General features: G+C 38.6%; 1 protein-coding gene across 1 annotated transcript in view; it reads left to right on the top strand.

Moving 5' to 3' along the window:
• ZCCHC4 (zinc finger CCHC-type containing 4) overlaps positions 1 to 23,845 on the top strand; it is a 56,569-nt gene that overhangs the window by 15,545 nt on the left and 17,179 nt on the right. The window contains exons 4-8 of the mRNA XM_008017727.3: positions 4,098 to 4,373; positions 4,822 to 4,902; positions 16,650 to 16,722; positions 20,626 to 20,776; positions 22,391 to 22,491. Of these exons, the coding sequence (XP_008015918.1) occupies positions 4,098 to 4,373; positions 4,822 to 4,902; positions 16,650 to 16,722; positions 20,626 to 20,776; positions 22,391 to 22,491 (682 nt within the window). The remainder of the gene's footprint in view (positions 1 to 4,097; positions 4,374 to 4,821; positions 4,903 to 16,649; positions 16,723 to 20,625; positions 20,777 to 22,390; positions 22,492 to 23,845) is intronic.

Below are 23,845 nucleotides of genomic sequence, written 5' to 3'. Positions count from 1 at the left end.
AGCCTGGGAGGTCAAGGTTGCAGTGAGCTGTGATCACATCACTGTACTCCAGCCTGGGTGACAGAATGAGACTCTGTCTCAAAAAAATGAAAATAAATAAATAATTTTATTATGATGTGTCTTGTAGTTTTCCTTCATGTTTCTTGGACTGTGGTTCTCCAAGCTTCGTGGATCTTTTGATGTAATTTTGAAAGTTATCATTTATTATATTTTCAAAATCCACCCTCCCCTTTATTTTGAGGGCTTCATTTCCACATATTTAGGCCCCTCAGTTTTTCATTTTATATCTTTCTGAGGCTGTGCCTTCAAGGTCACAAAGCTTTTCTCTTTAGCCCCTGAACTACTGTTATTCCCATGTAGGGTTTTTTTTTTTTTTTTTTAAATAAATAATTTTAACAAACCTTTGTAGATTTGGTCTTTTTATAGTTTCCTTTTTTTTTTTTTTGAGACAGAGTCTCGCTCTGTCACCAGACTGGAGTGCAGTGGTGTGATCTCGGCTCACTGCAACCTCTTGCCTTCTGGGTTCAAGTGATTCTCCTGCTTCAGCCTCCCGAGTAGCTGGGATTACAGGGGCGTGTGCCACCATGCCCAGCTAGTTTTTGTATTTTTAGTAGAGACAGGGTTTCACCATGTTGGCCAGGATGGTCTCGATCTCTTGACCTCATGATCCACCCACCTCAGCCTCCCGTAAGTGCTGGGATTACAGGCGTGAGCCACTGCACCCGGCCGGATGTTTTTATATTTTGTATGTCTTTGCCTAACAGGCTCATGCTTTCCTGCACCTTCTTGAACACATGGAATATAGTTACAATGAGTGGCTTTAATGTCTCTACCAATATCATCCTATGTCATTTCTGGGTTTGTTTAGACTTTTTGATTTTGATTTTTTAATTTTTTATTTTTTTGAGACAAAGTCTTACTCTGTCACTGAGGCTGGAGTGCAGTGGTGTGATCTCAGCTCACTGCAACCTCCGCCCCCTGTGTTGAAGTGATTTTCCTGCCTCGGCCTCCCAAGTAGCTGGAATTACAGGTATGCTCCACCACGCCCGGCTAATTTTTGTATTTTTAGTAGAGACAGGGTTTCACCATGTTGGCCAGGCTGGTTTCAAACACCTGACCTCAGCTGACACTGATCTCAGCCTCACAAAGTTCTGGGATTACGGATGTGAGCTACCACACCTGGCTAATTTTTTTTTTTTTTTTTTTGCTGATCATGACTCATGTTTTTCTGTTTCTTTGCATATCTGGTAATATTTTATTGGATACTAGTAGTGTGAAATTTACCATGTTGTATACTGGATATTTTTAATTCCTTTATATATTTTTTATTTTGTTCTGGGACAGTTACTTCTTGTAGTTTGACGTTCTTGAGCAGGATTTAGCAAACTACTACCTGTGGCCACCTCTGGCCATGCCTCTTCACTTGGCTGTGTTTGCTTTTGTGGTGTCACTACAGAATAGTTGTGACTGAGAGACTTTATGGCCTGCCAAGCTCAAAATATTTATTATCTAATCCTTTACAGAGAGTTTGCTGACCCTGCTTTTGAAGGCTTGTCTTTAAGCTTTTTAGGCAGGACTGAGCAACCTTTCGTGGTTCTAGGGCTAATTTTTCCTCCCTACTGAGGCAGTGCTCTTCTGAGTACTTGAGTACTTGTGTATTCTGAGGCATTTCCATGTTGGCTTGTTGGGAGACAAACCATTCTGGACCTGTGTGTGTTTTCCAGTGATGATTCCACCCGCTTCTGGCCAGTGGTTCTTTCCCTCGCCTTGGGGAGTTTCTGCACATGTGTGTGCTGCTCAGTACTCAGCCGAAGACTCGAGGGGAATCGTCAGCTAGTCTTGGAGCGTTTTTTCTCTCTCGGTGTACAGCTTTCTGCTCTCCTGTCCTCCCTGGTTATTCCCGCAGTACTCTTCCTGTGAATTCTGGCCGCCTAGCCTCCTGGAGTGCTCAGCTCTGTCTCATCAGTTCCTCAGGCTGTGTGTCGGTTCCCCATCCCTGTGCCGCCGGCTCTCCGCAGGCAGGAAGCTGGGCAGCCATACCACTCACCTCTGTTCCCTTCCCTCGGGGTTCACTGTTTTGGGCTGCTAGTTGTCCGATATCTTAAAACTGCTGTTTCCATATATTTTGTCTTTTTAAAACTTCTTTCGAAGGCCAGAATGGTAAATCTGGTCTCTCTTACTCCATCATAACTGTCTGTGGAAGCTTTCAACATTTTTTTCTTTTAGAGACAGAGCCTCACTCTGTTGCCTAGGCTAGAGTGTGGTGGCGTCATCATAGCTCACTGCAGTCTTGAACTCCTGGGCTCAAGTGATCCTCCTGCCCCTGCCTCCTAAGCAACTGGGACTACAGGCCTGTACCACCACACCTGGCTAATTTTTAAAATTTTTTGTAGAGATGGAGTCTTAACTATGTTGCCCAGACTGCTCTTGAGCTCCTGGTCTCAAGTGATCCTCCTGCCTCAGGCTCCCAAAGCGCTGGGATTTCAGGCATGAGCCACTGTTCCTGGCCTGTTCAACACTGCTAGTACTTAGTGATGAAAGGTAATAGTAGTAAATTCAGTGTCTCTGTTGCCGAAGAGTGTTTATTGGTTCTTTCCCTTGCATTTCATGTCATAGGGCCCTTTCTTTTACTGGCATTCTCACTTTGAATTACTTAGAAGTTTCTTCTAATATCCCTCTATCTCTTTTTTCTTTCTAGTTTTAGATAAAGCTGTCAAAAGAACAGTTATCGTAGAAATAGAAACATTTAAATTACTGGCACGATAGTTTATTTCTTGCTGCAGCCATTCAGAATATCTATTTGTCACTGCCTTGGGTGCTTTGAAGTGAAACTGTGCTTAGATATAAAAAATTTAAAACTCACTTTGATTACATGTTAAGTTAACAGTTTTTACGTTGCAGTTCCTAAATTTAGTTCCATCAAAACTGTATGACTAGGCCAGGCGTGATGGCTGATGCCTGTAATCCCAGCACTTTGGGAGGCCGAGGCAGGCGGATCACCTGAGGTCAGGAGTTTGAGACCAGCCTGGCCAACATGGTGAAACTCTGTCTCTACTAAAAATAGAAAAATTAGCTGGATGTGGTGGTGCACACCTGTAGTCCCAGCTGCTTGGGAGGCCCAGGCAGGAGAATTGCTTGAACCTGAGAGATGGAGGCTGCAGTGAGCCGAGATTGTGCCACTGTACTCTAGCCTGGGTGACTCCATCTCCCATCTCAAAAAAAAAAGAAAAAAAAATGATATGACTCTTCCCAAACTATAAGGATTGTGTAGTGCACTATTTATTTTCACCTGCTTAGTTTTAGACATTTCTGACTCTCCACGGTCCTCAATCATATTGTTTATTTTTCTTTTGTTTTCTTACTCTGATATCATAGCTGGCATCACATATACAAAAGCAGCAGTTTTTAAACATACTGACCATGATTATTTTGTCTCTTCAATAATCTCTAATAAAACTTAAAAAAAGAAAAAAGAAATGGTGACTTTGAAACAGGATATAAGGGTGACTTGGAAGAAATCAAATGGGATATTCAGTGTAGTCTTTTTTAAGGCTTTGAATATTGTCTTGCTGTTTTGGAGATGAGCTTATAACTCCATCAGTACTGCTAAGAACAGAGGAGCTTTGAGAAACATCTTTTCTTTTAGGAGGTGATTTTTCTTGCTAAGTATGTCATAAGAACTTGAAGAATGATCTTAATTTCTCATTTTAAAATGACTGTCAAGTGAGCCAGACTGTTTAACAGATAAAAGTTAGAACACGTGGATTTGTCAATAAATTTAAACTTGATAGTAGTTGTCATTACTACTAAGTTGTTTGAGTAATATATTATGTTCACATTTTAAATGGATATTGATCTTCATTCAGTGACTAAATTGGAGCGTCTCAATTCTTATGAAATTGCTGATGCTTTTCCTCTTTGCAAGTATGCTGCCAGACATAAATTCTAGCCGACATTCCACAGATTTCTTCCTTTCTTCTTTATGCAGTACTCTTTAGGAAGTAAGAATACTTTTTGGATGCTAAAAATAGCAAAACACGTTGTATTTACAAAATAAATTTAAAACATATTTCTTTGTGTTTTATTTTGTCTTGAAGGTACTTGAAGTTTATTGAGTTGCCCTTGACTCAGAGAAAGTTTTGTCAAAGATGTCAGCAGTTGCTGTTACCAGATGACTGGGGGCAACATAGTGAGCATCAGGTTCTGGGTGACGTGTCCATCACCCAGTTAAGAAGGCCCAGTCAACTCCTTTATCCACTGGAAAACAAGAAGACAAATGCCCAGTATCTGTTTGCTGATCGGAGCTGTCAGTTCTTGGTAGACTTACTTTCTGCCCTTGGATTCAGAAGAGTACTGTGTGTTGGAACACCAAGGTATGTCATATGATTTTTTAAAGAATTATCTTCTCACTGCAATTGAAACTGTATGAAGATTTTATTAAGCAGTTATTTGCTCTATGCAAGGTATAGCATGAAGCATGAGTATTTAAAATGTAAAGCACAGTCCCTCTTTTAAGGAGTTTGCAACCTGTATTCCATTTGAGAAAACTCTTCATAGATTTCTTTCTGATACATGGGAGAAGATTCTTTCTGATTTAACTCCTAAATTGTTGATAATTTAGACCTCTCTGTTTCAGATAAGTTCTGCTCTTAAAAGAATGTTTGCAAAATTGAAACCTTGATTATACCTGCGAAATTCTCTTCAGTGTTTCATTGAAATATCATAAATACCAGAAGAACATTGATGGTTTTGTTGTTTGTTTGCTTATTATCTATGACATTTGTAATTTTTTATTACATTTGCTTTCACTAATTGCTTTAGGTTGCATGAGCTGATCAGATTGACAGCATCAGGTGACAAGAAGTCTAACATTAAAAGCCTTTTATTGGATATTGATTTTCGGTAGGTTTACAAAATATAGTATTTCCTTTCATTGTCTCCTGTTTCTTTTTAATGTTTTTCTGTTTTTAATTGTTTATACTCTGTTACAACTCTTTACATTTAGAAGTAGTAATTTGTTATGAGGAAACTTTTTAGTCAAATAAATTCAACATATAATCTGTATTTCAAACAGGGAGGCAGTTGATTTCTCATTTTGCTGGCGTGCTTCCTAGATTTTCTCTATGAATGTGTCTAGTTTGTCTTTGGCTTATAATCTAGAGATGAATCCCTATTGAGTGAGGTTTCTTCTCATATATTATGTTTGAAGATAATTCTAAACTGCTTCATACTTAATCAGACTTCCAGGATTTTGTTTCATTAGATCTTTGAAGTGTGGGAACTCAGACATTTCTTTTGGTATATTTTAGTGGATGTTGTACATATTGTCTTTTACTGAACATAGCCTGGAGTGAAGGGAGTGCTAAGTAGGGGATAGACAGGTGCCAAAGCAGAGGATTAGCCGTCAGATAGACTTTGTGAGAAGGTTGGAATTAAATGGCATCTGATGATTTCTGAGTTGACACAGTGGAAGGAACAGGTCTTGAATCTCCCCTCTGGTGGTAATTTGGAAGATACAGACCTTTAACTTATAACATGGATGGTAAATACATCATCCACTGTATCTATAATTCTCTAGATTTGAAGTACTCTTCTCAGTTTCTGTAATTGTTTAATACCAGGAGTTCATGTTGAATTTATAAGACACAATGTTCTTAGTATTTTTAATGTGTTCTTGAAGGTATTGAAGGAATCAGGCTTTGTGTTTCCTTTTATTTAGCTCTGCTTCCTAAAAACAAAGCAGACAGATTTTTTTTTTTTTCTTTCTTAGACAAGGTCTCGCTCTGTCACCTAGGCTAGAGTACAGTGGCATGGTCATAGCCCACTGTACCCTCAAACTCCTGGGCTCAAGCGATCCTCTAGCCTCAGGCTCGCTGGTAGCTAGGACTACAGGCCAGCACTACCACACCCAGGAAATTTTAAAAAAAGAAAGTTTTGCAGATTTGGGGTCTGGAACTCCTGGCCTCAAGCAGTCCTCCTGCGTTGGCCTCCCAAAGTGTTGGGATTGTAGACATGAGCCACCGAGCACCAAATAGATTTTTAAAGTGTAAAATGTCACTTTAAAAAGTGTAGTTTGGGTAGGTGCCGTGGCTTATGCCTGTAATCCCAGCACTTTGGGAGGCCAAGGCTGGCAGACCACTTGATGTCAGGAGTACAAGACCAGCCTAGCCAACATGGTGAAACCCCGTGCCTACTAAAAATAAAAAAAATTAGCTGGGCGTGGTGGCTCACACCTGTAATCCCAGCTACTCAGGAGGGTGAGGCAGAAGAATCGCTTGAACCCGGGAGGCTGAGCTTGCAGTGAGCCGAGATCACACCACCGCATTCCAGTCTGGGCGACTGAGCAAGACTCTGTCTCAAAAAAGAAAAAAAAAAAAAGATAATAATAATAATAATGTAGCCTGGCCGGGTGCAGTGGCCTATGCCTGTAATCCCAGCACTTCGAGAGGCTGAGGCAGGTGGATCACTTGAGTCCAGGAATTCAAAACCAGCCTGGGCAACATGGTGAAACCCCATTGCTGCTAAAAATACAAAAATTAGCAGGGCGTGGTGGTATGTGCTTGTAGTCCCAGCTACTCCAGAGGCTGAGGTGGGATGATCGCTTGAGCCCAGGAGGTAGAGGTTGCAGTGAGCTGAGATTGCACCACTGCATTCCAGCCTGTGCAACAGAGTGAGACCCCTGTCTCTAAAATAAAATAAAATAAAATAAAATAAAATAAAATAAAATAAAATAAAAAGTGTAGCTTTAATAATTTATTTTCCTTTAGATTTCTGAGTCAACTCTAAGTTGTCTAACATATACAAGCACGTTACTCAGAAATTACCTATACTGTCTCATTCCTTATGAATAGGTCTGGCCTGGTAACCACTCATCCCTTGTTAACAGGACTAGCACACTTTACTAGCATCTGCTTAACATGAGTGATCCTTGACAAATGATGATATAGACTTCTTGAAGATAAACTCAATTTATTTTTAATTGGGTATAATTCATTTTATAGTCATCATTTAAAAGTATATATTTCAGTGGTTGTTGTAATCACTGTGTTGTGCAACCATCCCCACTGGGTACTTCTAGAACATTTCTATCACACTGAAAAGAAACCTAGAGTTCACTTCTCCTCACAAGCACTTTCTGTCTCTCTTTTCTGGATTTGCCTATTCTGCACATTTTATGTTAATAGAATCTGTGACCTTTGGGGCTGGCTTCTTTCACTTAGCATCATGTTTTCAAGGCTCACCCATGCATGCAGCGGTACTTCATGTGTCTTATGGCTGGCTGTATGATATTCCATTGCATGAGTACGCGTGGAGATAGCAACTTCTGTTTTTAAATTCTGTGTTCCTTTCCTAAAGTATTAAATTATTCTAAATGCATGATTTTAAAGGTAGAAGTTTAACTTTTGAGTTCTTATAATGTATTATTAATAGCGGTAGTTTTGTTTGTTTGTTTGAGAGGGAGTCTGGCTCTGTCGCCCAGGCTGGAGTGCAGTGGTGCAGTCTCAGCTCACTGTAACCACTGCACCCTGGGCTCAAGTGATTCTCCTGCCTCAGCCTCCCCAGTAGCTGGGATTACAGGTGTGCGCTGCCATGCGCAGCTAATTTTTGTATTTTTAGTAGAGAGGGGATTTCAATATGTTGGCCAGGCTGATCTTGAACCCCTGACCTCAAGTGATCTATCTCCCTCAGCCTCCCAAATTGCTGGAATTACAGGTGTGGACCACTGTGCATGGTATAGCTGGTATTTTTTGAGTGCCTGTTTTATTTCAGGCCTTGCCCTGACTCATTCCTCACATTAGCCCTGTAAGATAGATGCTATCATCATCATCATTTTTCCAGATGAGAAAACTGGGGCATAAAGAGGTTAAATAGCTTGATCAAAATCACAGTTTATAAGTGGCCAAGCTAGAATTCAAGCCAAGGCAGTCTGGCTCCAAAAACTAAGCTATCCTTTGGAAATAACTTTGCTTTTGAACTTGTATATATGCCTTTCTCATACAGTCAGTTTCTTTCTTGTCATCCTTCCATCTCTCCCTTTCTCCCTGTATCCTCCTGCCTTGTTCCACAGAGATTTTCAGATGAATCAAAACTGGTTTCTAGGTTATTTATATTTTTAGAATAAGGCACTCAGGAATTTTTTCCTTGGAGACCTGGAAATCCAATCACGTAAAAGAGAATTTATTGGTTCACATTCCTGAGGTCTGGGATATAGCAGGCTTTAGTTTAGTTGAGATAGTGAGCCTCACACAATGTTGCTAGGGCCCCCTCTTTCTCTCTCCACCTCTCATTCTGTCTTTCTCTGTGTATTGATTTTGTTCTGCAGACAGCTTCCCTCCTACTGCCAGGGACGTTGGTGGCAGCAGCTTTAAGCTTATCTAGTCTTTGGCTTAACTGCCCAGTGGAAAGAGGCAGTTCTTCCTGAGAGCTCCAGCAGCAAAACTCCAGAGAGTGTTCGGATTAGCCTGGCTGGGGTCACTTGCTGATGCCAGAGCCATCACTGTGGCCTGGCAGATGGGGTACTCCAGCCAGCCTCTGACCAATCACATGGAGTCAGTTCTCTACAGGAAACAGGTGTTCAACTTAAAGAGTAGGGATGTAGGTGCTGGAGAGACAAAAAACCAGATGTCCGTAACTAAACTAGTCAAGACAACGTATACAGTTGTCAGCAGCACTCATATTCCTACCTTTGGCACTTTTACTTCAGTGAAAATGGTACAGTGTGATCTTTCTAATAGTACGGTTTTGAATTTACATTAAAAGTTATATAATGGGCCGGGCACGGTGGCTCAAGCCTGTAATCCCAGCACTTTGGGAGGCCGAGACAGGCGGATCACGAGGTCAGGAGATGGAGACCATCCTGTCTAACCCGGTGAAACCCCGTCTCTACTAAAAAATACAAAAAAACTAGCCGGGCGAGGTGGCGGGCGCCTGTAGTCCCAGCTACTCGGGAGGCTGAGGCAGGAGAATGGCGTAAACCCAGGAGGCGGAGCTTGCAGTGAGCTGAGATCTGGCCCCTGCACTCCAGCCTGGGTGACAGAGGGAGACTCCGTCTCAAAAAAAAAAAAAAAAAAAAAAGTTATATAATGATTCTAAGTTATTAAAGACAAGCTTTTTCAAGCTAGTTTTAGTGGACTGATTTATACAGAGTAGGAGATATCATACTGTGTCTTCTTAAAGAACTTGTTAAAATTGCAAGAATCCTTGGTTTACTTTGCTTTTAAAAAAGGAAAAATGATCTTTAATTCTGCCATCCAAAACATTATGGGTTTTGACTTTTTAAACCTTTTTTATGCATACAAACACTTTAAAAAGTAGATATATAACCTTGAAAACTTTTCTTGCTGGTGATACTTTAGGTATATTTCTTTTCTTTTTTTTTTTTTTGAGACAACTTCTTGCTGTGTCACCCAAGCTGGAATGCAATGGCGTGACCTCAGCTCACTGCAGCCTTGACCTCCTGGGTTCAAGCGATCCTCCTACCTCAGTCTCTCCTAAGTAGCTGGGACCACAGGCATGTGCCACCACACCCAGTTAATTTTTATATTTCTTGTAGAGATGGAGTTTCACCCTGTTGCCCAAGATAGTCTTAAACTCCTGGGCTAATGCAGTTTGCCTGCCTCAGGCTCCCAAAGTGCTTGGATTACAGGGTGTGAGTCATCATGCCCAGCCCGTTTCTTTTTTTAAAATTGAGATATATTTTACATACATAAAACAGTAGTTTTCAGTATATTCACATGGTTGTGTAACCATCACCACTATCTAATTCCACAATATTTTCATTGCCTTCAAAGAAGCACTCTCCCTGTGGGCACTCCTTTCCTATTTGCCATGCCCCAGCCTTTGACAACCATGAATCTACTTTCTATCCGTATGGATATGCTTTGCCTAGTCTAGATATTTTTTATGTAAGTGGAGTAATGTACTGTGTGGCCTTTTGTGTCAGACTTCTTTCACTTAGCGTAAAGCTTTCAGGGTTCACCCATGTGGTAGCATGTATCAGTACTTCATTCCTTTTTATGGCTGAATAATATTCTACTATATGGATATACCAAATTTTGTTTATCTTTTCATCTGTTGATGGACATTTGAGTTGCTTCCACTTTTTGGCTATTACAAATAATACTGCGATGAACATTTGTGTACAAATTCCACATGAACATAGGTTTTCAGATCTCTTGGGTATTCGTTTGTTAGGGCTGCCATAACAAAATACCACAGACTATGTGGCTTAAACAACAGAAATTTATTCTCTCACAGTTCTGGAGGCTGGAAGTCCAAGACCAAGGTTTCAGCAGATTTGGTTTCTCCTGAGGCCTCTCTCTTTGGCATGCAGATGGCCACTGTCTCCTCATAAGGTCTCTTTGTGTGAGTATCCCTGGTGTTTCTTACTATGTCCAAATTTCCTCTGAAGGACACCACTCAGATTGGATTAAGGCTCACACTAATGGCTCATTTTAACTTAATTACCTCTTTAAAGACTCTGTCTCCAAATAGCCACATTCTGAAGTACTAGTGATTAGGGCTTCAACATAAGGATTTTGGGGGTGAAACAGTTCAGCCCTTATACCCAGAAGTGGAATTGCTAGGTCATGTGGTAACTATGTTTACCTTCTTGGGGAACAGCCAAACCATTTTCCAAAGTAAGTGCATCATATTTTATTCTCACCAGGAATATATGAGGTTTCTAATTTCTCCATGTCCTTGCCAATGCTTATTATCATCTGTCTTTTTGAAGTGTGGTATCTCCTTGAGGTTTTGTTTTGGATTCCACTGGTGGCTAATAATGTTGAACATCTTTTCATGTGCTTATAGGCCATTTGTTTATCTTATTGGAAAAATATCAATCCTTTGCCCAGTTTTTAATTGGTTGTTTGTATTTTTGTTAAATTGTGAGAGTTCTTAATATATTCTGAATACTAGACCCTTATCAGATATATGATTTGTTAATATTTTCTCTCATCTTGTGGATTGTCTTTTCACTTGTGATGAAGTCCAGTTTTTCTTTTTTCTTCAGTTGCTTGTGTGTTAGGTGTCATATCTAAGAAAGTCTTGCCTAATCCAAAGAGTTTTATAAATCTTTCAAATTAAATCAGGCAAGATGAAGAGTTCTGGAGATCAGTTACAAACAACGTGAATTTACTTAACACTACTAAGTTGTGTATCTAAAGATGGCTACTATGGTAAATATTATGTTATATGTACAGTTGACCTTTGAACAACACAGAGGTTAGGGGTACAGCAGAAAATCCAAATATAACTTTTACCTTCTGTGTCAGTCTATTTTGCATTGCTATAAAAGAATACCTGAGATTTATATGGATTAATTACCTAGAGTTTTATAATTTTTGCTTTTACACTTAGGTCTTGAGTCTGTTTTGAGCTTTTTTTTTTTTTTTTTTTTGAGATGGAGTCTCGCTCTGTCACCCAGGCTGGAGTGCAGTGGCACATCTTGGCTCACTGCAACCTCTGCCTCCCAGTTTCACACCATTCTCCTGCCTCAGCCTCCCGAGTAGCTGGGACTACAGGCGCTACCACCACGCCTGGCTAATTTTTTGTATTTTTAGTAGAGACGAGGTTTCACCGTGTTAGCCAGGATGGTCTCGATCTCCTGACCTTGTGATCCGCCCACCTCGGCCTCCCAAAGTGCTGGAATTACAGGCGTGAGCCACTGCTCCTGGCCTGCTAATTTTTATTTATTGTATGAGGTAGGGGTCTGACTGCTTGCATGTGGATGACTAGTTGCTATAGCACCATTTTTTGAAAAGACTTCTTTTCCCATTGAATTGTCTTGGTACCATAATGAAAACAAAAGGACCACAAATATATAGGTTTATTTATGGACTTGAAATTCTATTCCATTGATCTATCCCCATCCTTATGCCACTCTCACACAGTCATGATTACTGTTGCTGTATAGTAAACTTTGAAAATGGGAAGTATGAGTCTTCCTATTTTGTTCTTTTTCAAGATTGTTTTGGCTGTTCTGGGTGTCTTGCATTTCCATATGAGTATTAGGATCAGCTTGTCAATTTCCACAGAAAAAAGCCAGCTGGGATTTTTACAGGGATTGTATTGAATTTGTAGATTAATTTGGGGAATATTGCCATCTTAATATTAAGTTGTCCAGTCCATGAACATGAGATGTCCTTCCATTTCTTTAGGTCTTCAATTTCTTTAAATGATATTTTGTAGTTTTCAGTATATACGTTTTGTGCTTCTTTTATTAAATTTATCTCTAGATGTTTTATTATTTTTAGTGCTATTATAATTTAAATGATTTTCTGAATTTTATTTTGTGGTATTTATTGCTAGTACTCTGATTTACTTTTAAAAATTGTTCAAAAATACGATTAACCCTTGAATAGCATGGTTTTGGACCGCTCACGTTCACTTACAAATGGATTTTCTTCTGCCTCTGCCACTGCTCCTCTTCTTCCTCCTCCTAAGCCTACTCATTATGAAGACCTTTATGGTGACACACTTCCACTTAATGAATATTAAATAATATTGTCTCTTCCTTATGATTTTTTTTTAATAGAAACCGGTCTTGCTGGTTGCCTGACCTCAAGCAGTCCTCCCACCTTGACCTTCCAAATGACTTTCTTGATAACATTTTCTTTTCTCTAGCTAACTTTATAGTAAAAATACAGTATATAAAACATACACAAAATATGTGTTAATTGACTGTTATGTGTAAGGCATCCAGTCATCATAGGCTATTGGTAGTTAAGCTTTCGGGTAGTTGATATGGTTTGGAGTTGGTATCTCATGTTGAAGTGTGATCTCCAGTGTTGGAGGTGGGCCTAGTGGAAGGTGTTTGAATCATGGGGTTGATTCCCCATGAATGGCTTGGTGCTGTCTTTGTGGTAATAAGTGAGTTCTCATTCTATTAGTTCACGCAAGAGCTGGTTGTTTAAAGAGCTTGGCACCTCCTCTTTTCTTTCTTGCGCCTTCTTTTGCCGTGTGACATGCCAGCTCCCCTTTCCCTTATACCATGAGTAAAAACTTCCTAAGACCTCACCAGAAGCCCAGCAGATGCTGGTGCTATGCTTGTACAGCCTGTAGAACCATGAACCAAATAAACCTCTTTTCTTTGTAAATTACCCAATCTCAGGTATTCTTTTATAGCAATGCAAAAGGGACTGACACAGAAGGTAAAAGTTATATTTGGATTTTCTGCTGCGCCCCTAACCTCTATGTTGTTCAAAGGTCAACTATACATAAAACATAACATTTAACCATAGTAGCCATCTTTAGATATACAACTTAGTAGTGTTAAGTAAATTCACATTGTTTGTAACTGATCTCCAGAACTCTTCATCTTACCTGATTTAATTTGAAAGATTTATATGGCCCCTTAACTATTTCACCTTTAATGCCATGCCTTTTAGTTTTCCTTTTCTTGCACCAGTAGTTGTAATGTCCTGGTCAGAGTAGGGGTTAGGGGATGTGGATAAAGTTATTTTATAATGTATGGAATATATTGATACTTTTTTTTCATACTTTTAAACTTTTGCATGTGCCTTGCAAACAAAAACTGATGGTGTTCTATTGGGGATATCACAGCTCAGTTTTTTTGATAACGTAGTCTGTTACTGAGTCAGTTCTATAGAAAGTCAACACTAAAGAGAGAGCTGGTTTATTGAAACACATAAGTTGCTGGAATTCTCTGAGACTTTTACCTGTATTTTCAGCATGGCGGAGTGTGTGGTTGGTTCAGATTTCTCATAAAGACCACAGTTAAATCAGAAAAACAATTCTGCGTACTATAGAGTGACAATGAGTAGTTTTTTGGGACTCTGACTTTGGTTTCTTGGTGCCTTACAACAGGTTTATCCAAGGTTGGAGAACTGCCTCAAACTCCAGTGTTCTCTATAGATGAGCTATAAATATGTTTTTTAGGGGGTATAAGATACGAAGTTCACATTTGCTAAGATGGATTTCTATATGCTCTAATTTTAGCATGAAAGATGTGAAACTCTATTTGGCAAACTATTATCCAAATAAAGTTATGTCAAAAAATGAATTTCTTAGGTTCATTTCATGAACTAATTTTATTCAGCTCTTGATTACATTTCCTGTGTGTAGAGCATGTTTCACACTTGGTAACTGACTCTCATTTAAAGAGAATGAATGGCCAAATGAATGTCCTTTTGAGCATTTTTCAAGTGCATGCATTTCTGATTGGTTTTGTTTGCGTTATTCAATGGAGAGAATAATTCTTTGTGGCCAGTTTCATTTTAAGAGGGCAATGTTGAGTGATTTTTCATAATTTAAAATATGAATAATTATGCTCTCAAATTATGTATTTGATGGAAACTTAGAAGTGAAATCTTCGCTTTTCTTTCTCTCTGCCTCTGCGCACTGCTGCCCAGAATGTTTTGGACAGGTGTGCTGTGCTGAATTTCATGTAAATCAAATTTTCTTTTTTTAATTTTTAAAAATGACTATTGTATCTTTGTGAAGGAATGAAAATAATATGGATTAAGTTAAAAAGGGATTGTATTTTCCTTTGGTCATACTCATAAAGCAGTGCAAGAGAGAAGAAAACCCTCAAATGATACCATGTTTACACGTGGCTGTACTAGTACTAATACACTCTTTTTTAAAGGCAGTTATGTGAAATTTAGTTAAATAGGAAGACATATTTGTTTAATGGTCATTTGACATTACCTACAGTCAATTTTTGGAATGTTCATTAGATTACAGTATATAGTTTAAATATTTTCCAGTTATCTAAACCTTTTATTTCTTCAGTGCAAATTTATATTTTAGGAAATGTGCTAACAGTGTCTTAAATGACATTAAAGGATATTACACCGAGAATGGTTGGCAGCTCTTTGTCCATCTCCACAGAACAAGAAGAAATAGGCTTGGATTATTTTTGGTGAACATAAACATAATTTCTTAATATTAGGGGCATTAAGGCATAAATATTTACAGCTGATAATTATTAAAATAACAGTAACAGTACTTAACATTTTAGTACATGCTATGTAGCTGGCATTGTATTAAGTACTTTACATACATTATCTCATTGTTATCCAGTCCTATGTGGTAGAAATTATTACTTTTACCATTTTATGGATGAAGAAACTGAGGCTCAGAAAGGTTAAATAACTTACTAAGGATACCCGGTCAGTAAGTGAGAGACACATAGTTTGAAACCAGACCATCCGACTATGGAGCCTGTGCTGTTAGCCACAGTTAATGGGAAGAGGATAAACCAGTGCTGCCCTTATATTAAATACTCACCATGGGTGACCGATCAGTTACAGACAGTAATGGATAACTGAGTAGAAACACAAGCAAAGAAGTTGCCAGTATCATGATTTGGTTCAAGAAGTCGTAGTAAGTAAGGATGTGTCTCAGATTTTTTTCAGTTTTTTCACCAGGTTACAAATTCCCAAGAAGGACGATGTGATTCATATGTAAATTATGTGTAATAAAATAGTTGAAGTTCAAAATCCTATTGAGATAACAAAGAGGTTTCTATATTTTATGGAAAACTGAGAAATCAGCAACACAGACATTAAGACCCAGATACATAAATGGGGAAAACATATGGACAGACAGTACAAATACAGTTAAGAAATATAGAAAGTTCCGCCTTGTAAGTAATCAAATGCAGATTTAAGTCATAATGTGATATGAGTTTTTCCTAGTAAATTAGCAGGAATTTATAAAATGTTAATACCCAAAGGCGGTACTCTCATTCACTGCCAGTGGCTTTTTGAAATAGTGTGTTAGCAAAACAAAATAATTCTATCAGTAAATAAATATTCCTCTTTCCTTGCACTAATTTAGTAAATATGAAATCCATATGCTTTTCCTATTATATTGAAAAGCATATTTTATTAAGCTAGCCTGCATTAGACAAAAAAAAAATTGTAATTTGTATTATCTTTTTTTTTTTTTTTTGAGACCTGGTCTGGCTGTAGCACCCAGGCTGAAGTATAGTGGTGTGATCTTGGCTCGCTGCAGCCTCCGCCTCCTGGGCTCAAGCCATCCTCCCACCTCAGCCTCCCTAGTAGCTGGGACTGCAGGCATGCATCACCACGCCTGGCTGATTTTTGTATTTTTTGTAGAGACGGGGTTTTGCCATGTTGCCCAGGTTGGTCTCAAATTCATTAGCTCAAGTAGTCTGCCTGCCTCAGCCTCTCAAAGTGCTGGAATTACAGGTGTGAGCCACTGTGCCTGGTCTGTATTAAATACTTAAAAAAAATCACCTACAGAAGAAAATAAATGAACAGCTGTTGAGCAGAAATGTTGATTTAGTATTCTTAAAATTATTAACCATGAGAGATGTATCTTAATTGCCAACCCATTGCAAGCTTAAATTGCATAATCTGTCAGTAACCTCATTGTTTATGTATAACCTCCTGGTACATAGGAACATGTGTGTTTTATATATGAGTATTCTGTAGTTTTACTACTGGTTAATTAAACATGGGAAAATCATTTAAGTTTATTATTTTTTCACTGTTAAAAATTACCTGAAATTTTTGGAAATTATTCTTTATTTCAAAAAACTAAAGAATGATGAAATTTTTAAAATAAAGGTGTGATTTTTATAGTTTTAAAATTTAGCTTATATTTGTTTACTCTATAGCTGTGACTGGGCAAATAACTCTGTAATTATTTTACAGGTATTCCCAGTTTTATATGGAAGATAGCTTTTGCCATTATAATATGTTTAACCATCATTTCTTTGATGGAAAGGTAAGAGTTGTGACCATTATCTCATTGTTCTCTTATTGTGGAATAACAGATTTCAGAGTGCCTCCCTTGTTCTTTTGCTAAATTCCCTCAAGGTCAAATTGTGACTGTTCTACTATTTACTGGTATTTATTTTTGTTCTTTCACTGTTTATTGAGCACCTAGAGGTGATTTTATTATTCCCTTGTTAAGACTTCTCACTACTTTTTGGATGAAGGCCCACATTCTTAGAAGGCCCATGGGGCTCTGTGTGATCTGACCCCAGTTTCCACTCTAGCCTCCCCTCTCCCTGTTTCCCCTTTGCTGTCTGTGCTCAGGGCACAGGGCTTTCATCTGGAACTGGTCAGACGACTTTGCACCACAGGGAAGGCCCGTGCTGTTCCTGCTGGTTTCTGCTGTCTTTTGCCTTGATAACTTCCACTCATGTTTTAGAACTTTGTTCCAAATCACTTCTTCCAGCCTTCCCCGACCCCCACTCCCCAAAGGGTCAAGTTCTCCTTTGTAGACTTACCACACTGTAATTAAATGCATGTGTCAGGGCTGGGAGTGTGTGGAAAATCTCTATTCCTTCCTCTCACTTTTTCTGCGAACCTCAAACTGCTCTAAAAACTAAAAGATCTTTAAAAATAAAAAAGGACAGCAGCTGAAAAAAAGCTCCTTTCAATATGAGGCTAATAATGTCACTGAGAATAAACAGCATGGTAGAGCTGATACATTTAGTTTGAGCTCTGTGTCAGGCCTATTATAAAATAAAATCTGTAACCAACCAAGTAATCACACCTGCCAGGACGCTGGCCAAAAATATTGTGAAATTATCAAGACACTTTGAAGCATACCCATAAATATATGCATATATATCAATTTTGTAAAAATTGTGAACCATGCCGACTATGTATTGTGCTTTGAGATATTAACTAATGATAGGAGGATGAAAACCAAGCAAGACTTTATAAAAGTCAGCATTCAGGAAATGAAAACAAATGTTAAATTGTTGGTTGGGATTGAAAAATGAGTCCCCTGATTTAGTAAGTATAGCACTCCTTCCATTTGAATCAATTTAGCATTGGGATTTATATTAATATTTTTCAGCTGTGAAGCCATTAAAACAAGGTATTGAAATAAACAGCAGTTATAATTAGATGTATTTCAGCTGTTTCCCAAAGCGTTTATATGGTTGGTAATCACTAAGAATTGAGAACTGTTGAGGTGAATGTGAAGGCAGGTGGGAATTGAAAGTCACTTGCCAGTGGATGATGAGGGACTTCTCAGCTGGGACAGTGGCAGTGAGAAAAGGAGAAGAAAGAACTGGGTTGTCTAGGCATTCACAGAGGCAGTGAGAAGACTGTACTGAGGGGGAAGGAAGTCCAAGCTGACTTGGTGGAATGGCCTGGATTTGTATTTTTTCATCTAAACAGAGGGAAGTGAAGTTTGGAAAGGTTGAGTTTGTGGGGCTGGTAGGATATTGATGTGGCGGTATCCAGTCTGACCACTTGAAACCACAGGACCTTGACGTCAGGTGAGGTCCGGGCTGTGTCGTAGTAAATGAGGAAGTAATCGAGTTTGAATCACTGTTTGATGCTACGCTAGTGAGTTAGGATTTTCTTGTTGTTTGTCTGTTTTAATACCATACTATGGTTTTGCTTTTTATTTTGAACAATACATACAAAATAAGGCTAAAATTAAATACCTAAAGGTTGGCTAGCAATTTTTTATTTTTTTAAAGAGTAACAGGTAATTAGGGTTTTTCTTCGAAACTCTTTGTAGCTTATAGGAAGCGTACAGCATTACCTTATAAGTTTCTACAATAATGGTTGGAATAAGCTGCCAAGATTGAGCTCCACTTTATCTTCCCTGAAGAAAAGAGTCATCCAGCTCAGGCTTTTCTTACTCTATATTTCAGCAGCAACCTCTAAATAGCACTGCAGCTATAGAGATTGATCTGCAGAAACCCATTGTTTTAATGATTTTACTATCTGCCTTTTTTCTACCTACTCCCGGAGTCAAGTTTTTCACTAGAGATTTACCATCCACTAATCAATCACTAAGTATTTAAGTGTCCGCTCAGTGCCTGTGAGGCTGTCCAGGGTGCTTAGGAGAATAGAAGACTCTGCTAGTACACCTCAGCATTTTACAGTCCACTAGATTCAAAAGTGGGAGTTCCCCACATAGGATTTCTCATTGCAAATCATATAGTGTTTAAAAAATGTCATCGGCCTTAATGGCAAAGTCAGTTAAAGTATGTAGAGAGGATGGCTAATTAAATTACCGGGCACTTTTTAAATGATAACTGAGATAAAGAGTCAAATTACTGTGAACATTGGTGGTGTAAGCAAGTATCTGTTTCCTGTAGAAGATCAACATTAAGATAATCAGCAACTCGTGTTGGGCTATGATGCCATTGATTCTTACCTGGAAAAAAAATCCTTTAAAAATATTTTTAAAGTTAGGTTAGGAGCTTGACATCATTTACTTGTGTAATTTCTCTTTTCTACTTTTAACTCTAAGGAGTTTGAAGATTTCAATATCATCATCTGTGCTTTCAGTCCTTGTTCTTGTAAGCAGGTTAAGGAAGTGCCAGACAGCACTTGAAAAATGATTAACCTTCTTGACAAGTCATCCTCTGCTATAGGAGTTCCAGTAGGAAATTAATGAAGACTCTCCTAGGGAAAAAGGTTTTCCTCTTATCAGTGGGTCTTCTAAATTGATTTAGCAGTAGAACAAAATATATTTTATTATAAAGTACATATAGGCTTATTAAAGTTTAAAATGCCATTAAATTTTTAAATCTCATGTCACTTTGTATACTGTGTTGACTTATTTTTGTAGATGAGTACAGTCAGCTCTCCCCATTTGTGGGTTCTGCATCTGTGGATTCAACAAACTGCAGATCAAAAATATTTAGGAAAAAAAAAAAGAGGGTGGTGGTGACTGTACTGAGCATGTACACTTTTTTCTTGTCATTATCCCCTAAACCATAGAGTCTAAGAACTGTTTATATATCATTTACATTGTATTAGGTTATATAAGTAATCTAGAGATGATTAAAACTATATAGGAGGATGTGCATAGGTTAAGTGCAATACTACAATATTTTATATCAGGGACTCCAGCACCTGCAGATTTTGGTATATGCGGGTGTCCTGGAACCAATCCCTTAGGGATACCAAGGGGACTGTACTTGAAAGCTATTTGCAAGTCAGTTGACTGGAGATACTGTTATATGGTATCTCTTAATAACTTCACCCATAGCAAAAACCGTTAAATATCCCTGTTAATGTTTACTTTGCAATTATTAAAAAAGCTTAAATTGACCTTTGGGAAAATGTGTTAATAGCATGGTTTCACGGACCAGATGTGCTTTGTCATATGTGAACTTTCATTTTTTATTTACTCACAGTGCATGTTCAAATATGTCTGCCTGATACTCAAAAACATGTGCATGTTTAACTGGTAATTTGTAGCTGTTATTAAACGAACTCATGGCACTGGACAAGCCAGATGGGAAAACATGTCTTCTTCGTCTTTGTGTCCCTAGTGCTTAGCACCATCCTGGCTTCTGTTTGTTGAATTGAATTTAACATTTTAGATGGTTTTTATGGGTAATGAGTTTCTTTTAGGACACTAAATTTAGCCTTTTAATTTAACCATTTGAAATGTGTAGTCTTCTGATAGTGCTGGTGTTTGAATTTGCAATTTTAAAAACCTGCTTATCAAGGAACCCAAAGATAAAATCTTATGGGGGCAAAGAGAGGCTCCAGAATGTCACTGAGGGATGCTGCGGTGGCAAGATGACTCCGTGAAGTTTCCAGTATTAAGAGTGAGACTGAGTCTAATGCATTCTCCTCCAAATAGGATGAAGTGCCTCTCTCTAGTCCTAATTTAGAAATGAATTTCTATTTGTTCCAGACTGCCCTTGAAGTATGCAGAGCATTTTTACAGGAAGATAAAGGCGAAGGAATCATTATGGTGACGGATCCTCCGTTTGGTGGCTTGGTTGAACCTTTGGCTATTACATTCAGGAAGTTAATTGCTATGTGGAAAGAAGGTCAAAGCCAAGGTGTATAATTTATTACTGCAAAGTAAACATGTATCTATGTATCTACTTCCTGTCAAATATTAGCTGAGCTCAGTGAATCAGAGCACTGATAGAATATACATGTCTTGAATTCTCTTTTTAAAAACAGGTTTATTTGATGTTGCAGCAAACTTCATTATCATGATATACTTTGTATTATTCTAATCATGTGGATTTTTTTTTAATGGCTTATAGGAAAAAATACTATGTTTTTGATGGGGATAATGGGACATTATGCAGAACAGCAGTGAACTGCTGTCATTCATTCAGTAAATATTTACTTAGTAGCCACTGTGTGCCAGGCACTGTTTAGGTACTGGGAATAGATTTTTGAACAAAGCTGACACATACCTCTGCCCTGTGGACTATACATTCCCTGTTCCTGAAGCCTGGCCCAGAACACTAAGAAGGCACTCAGCCTGAGGTCCAGGGCTCTACACTTTGCCAGGATATGAGTTTGGAGGTTAGACATCCCATAGACTGATTGTGGTTATCAGTACACAGATTCCCAGCCCTAGAGGTGGTCTAGTGGCTGGGGGTTATTATTCAGTTTAAAGTGACTTAGGGCTTCAAAGTATTTTATAAAATTATCTAATTAGTTGGTATATTCATTTTTTAGAAATATTTTCTAGCTCGCAAGTTGATAAATTTGTTAAGAGTGTCAGGAATTTTGTGATCATGCTTTTCCACTAATAGTGCTTTGGGAGACAGAATGCAAATGAAATATAAAATGTGACTCATATTGTTAAGTATTTCACTTATTTTTAAGTCCACTAATTAGAGTGGATAAAGTCAGTGTCATTGGGGAAGCAATAAAGAGCTTTGTGGGCTTGAATTCCTGTTCTGCCACTTATTAGCTGCATTGAACTTGATAGCTTATGGCTTCAGTTTCCCTATCTGTAAAATGGGATAATATCTAATTCTAGGGATTATTGTAAGGAGACAGTACATAGAAAGTACTTATTATAGCTTAGTGTAAGCAGTATGATTAGTCTTGCCTCTGAATTAAGGCTTTTTAGCCTGTTGGAGTTTTAGCTGTAATAGTGCTGTAATAAGTACTAGCCTATACTAGGTGCTTTGTAAGTAATAGCTGTGTTCCCTGTCTCTCACAAACACTAATTTTGGTAAAACTGTTTTTAAGAATCTTCCGTGATGCAGTCAAGGTTGATTCATCCCTGAAAACTAAGATAAAGAGTTGTGGCAGAGCTGGAATTCACACCCAAGGCCTACTTACTGCTTTCTAGTCCAGAGGTCCTTCCACTACGTCATGACTACCTTTGTGCCTCAAAAGTGACACTCCTTTTCTATTTTCAACTTTTTAGGTAACATCTTTGCCTTACCTAGACAATAGTAATATACATATGGGTTACTTTTACATACTCTTACTAGCTATATTTCAATATAAAGGAATATTTCCACTGACCTTTGGGAATAGTCAGGTTTGAAATGGCACTCTGGTAAACATTTTCTGTTTTTGTATGAGATTTAAATGTGTTGAATCATTGCAGTTTCTCATGCTAGCAGAAGTTTTTCTATTGTAACCTTCTATTTTTTTCTTTAATTTACTATTATTTTTCCCTTCTTGTGATCCATTAGATGACAGTCACAAAGAACTACCCATTTTCTGGATTTTCCCCTATTTTTTTGAATCCCGAATTTGTCAGTTTTTTCCAAGCTTCCGGATGCTGGATTACCAGGTAGAGTACACATTCTGTTTTCTGGCATGGTTGGGGAATGGAGATTCTACTTAAATAGGTATAAGACTATTCATTGATTTTAGTAAATTAAAATACAATGAGCTATATTAAACACTAAAATTATACCATATGTAGTTCAGTCCAGTGGTTCCTGAAGGTCTGTAATCCCTAGAGTACATGTTGAAAATACAGATTGAATACCAAAATAAACCCACTAAATCAAAATTAGAGGACAAAGCCCCAAGAAAAAATATCTCACCAAGCTCCTTGGGTGATTCTCAGTGTGCTGGGTTTTAGAGCTGCTGATTTAATCTTTCATCATCACTAGGAGATTGTGCAGCCCCCCAGGTTCATCATTATGAATGTTGGTTTCCTCTGTTCAGAGGGTAGAGAAAAGTAAATCACCTTTCTAGTTGGTGAAATGCCATGCATACTTTACTGTGTCACTCTTGGGATGTCAGGAGTGTCGGAGAAGGCAGAGATGGCTCTGTGTGAATGTGTTGATTCTGGGAAGAAGCTACTGGAATGAGTAGACCTCCTCCTTCACAGTGATGCCTGTGGAATTTTCCCCATGCCTGAAATGAGAATGAGGCTTGTGTCCACAGTAGCTCCACCTGGTCTTTTAAGTTCATTCTGCTTTAAACTCCACTTTCCTGTATTTTTTTCCCTTGTGTTTGAAGTTAACCCTGTTGTTGCCATCACCACCGTGTATGGTCTTCAGGCAGGTACTGCTTCCTTTTTTTTTTTTTTTTTTTTTTGAGACAGAGTCTCACTCTGTCGCCCAGGCTGGAGTGCAGTGGTGCAAGCTCGTCTCACTGCAACCTCTGCCTCCCAGGTTCAAGTGATTCTTCTGCCTTAGCGTCCTGAGTAGCTGGGACTACAGGCATGTGTCAATATGCCCACCTAACTTTTTTCCCCTGTATTTTTAGTAGAGACAGGGTTTTGCCATGTTGGCCAGGCTGGTCTTGAACTCATGGCCTCAAGTGATCTGCCTGCCTCAGCCTCTTATGCTGGATTACAGGCGTGAGCCATTGCACCCAGCCTGCTGCCTCTTTTTGTAAGAGTTTTCTATTTGAGTTTTCTGAATAATCGACTAGCCTCTGATTAAGGCAGAGTTTTAGCCGTACCTCCTGGGCTCATAACCTTCACCTCCCAGGCTCAAGCAATCCTCCCACCTCAGCCTCCTATAGGTGTGCACCACCATTCTTGGCTAATTTTTCCATTTTTTTCAGGGCTGGGGGGAGTGGTCTCACTATGTTGCTAGGGCTTCACTTAGTGAACTGTCTTCACTTGCTGTTGCAAGCTAGCACTTGGTTCTACTCTTTCTAATCTTGAAGGTGTATACCATTATGAA

The sequence above is a fragment of the Chlorocebus sabaeus genome, chromosome 27, assembly GCF_047675955.1.
Source record: "Chlorocebus sabaeus isolate Y175 chromosome 27, mChlSab1.0.hap1, whole genome shotgun sequence".
Taxonomy (NCBI): domain Eukaryota; kingdom Metazoa; phylum Chordata; class Mammalia; order Primates; family Cercopithecidae; genus Chlorocebus; species Chlorocebus sabaeus.
The sequence above is the reverse complement of the archived record's forward strand: the minus strand, read 5'-3'. Positions and strand labels throughout refer to the sequence as shown.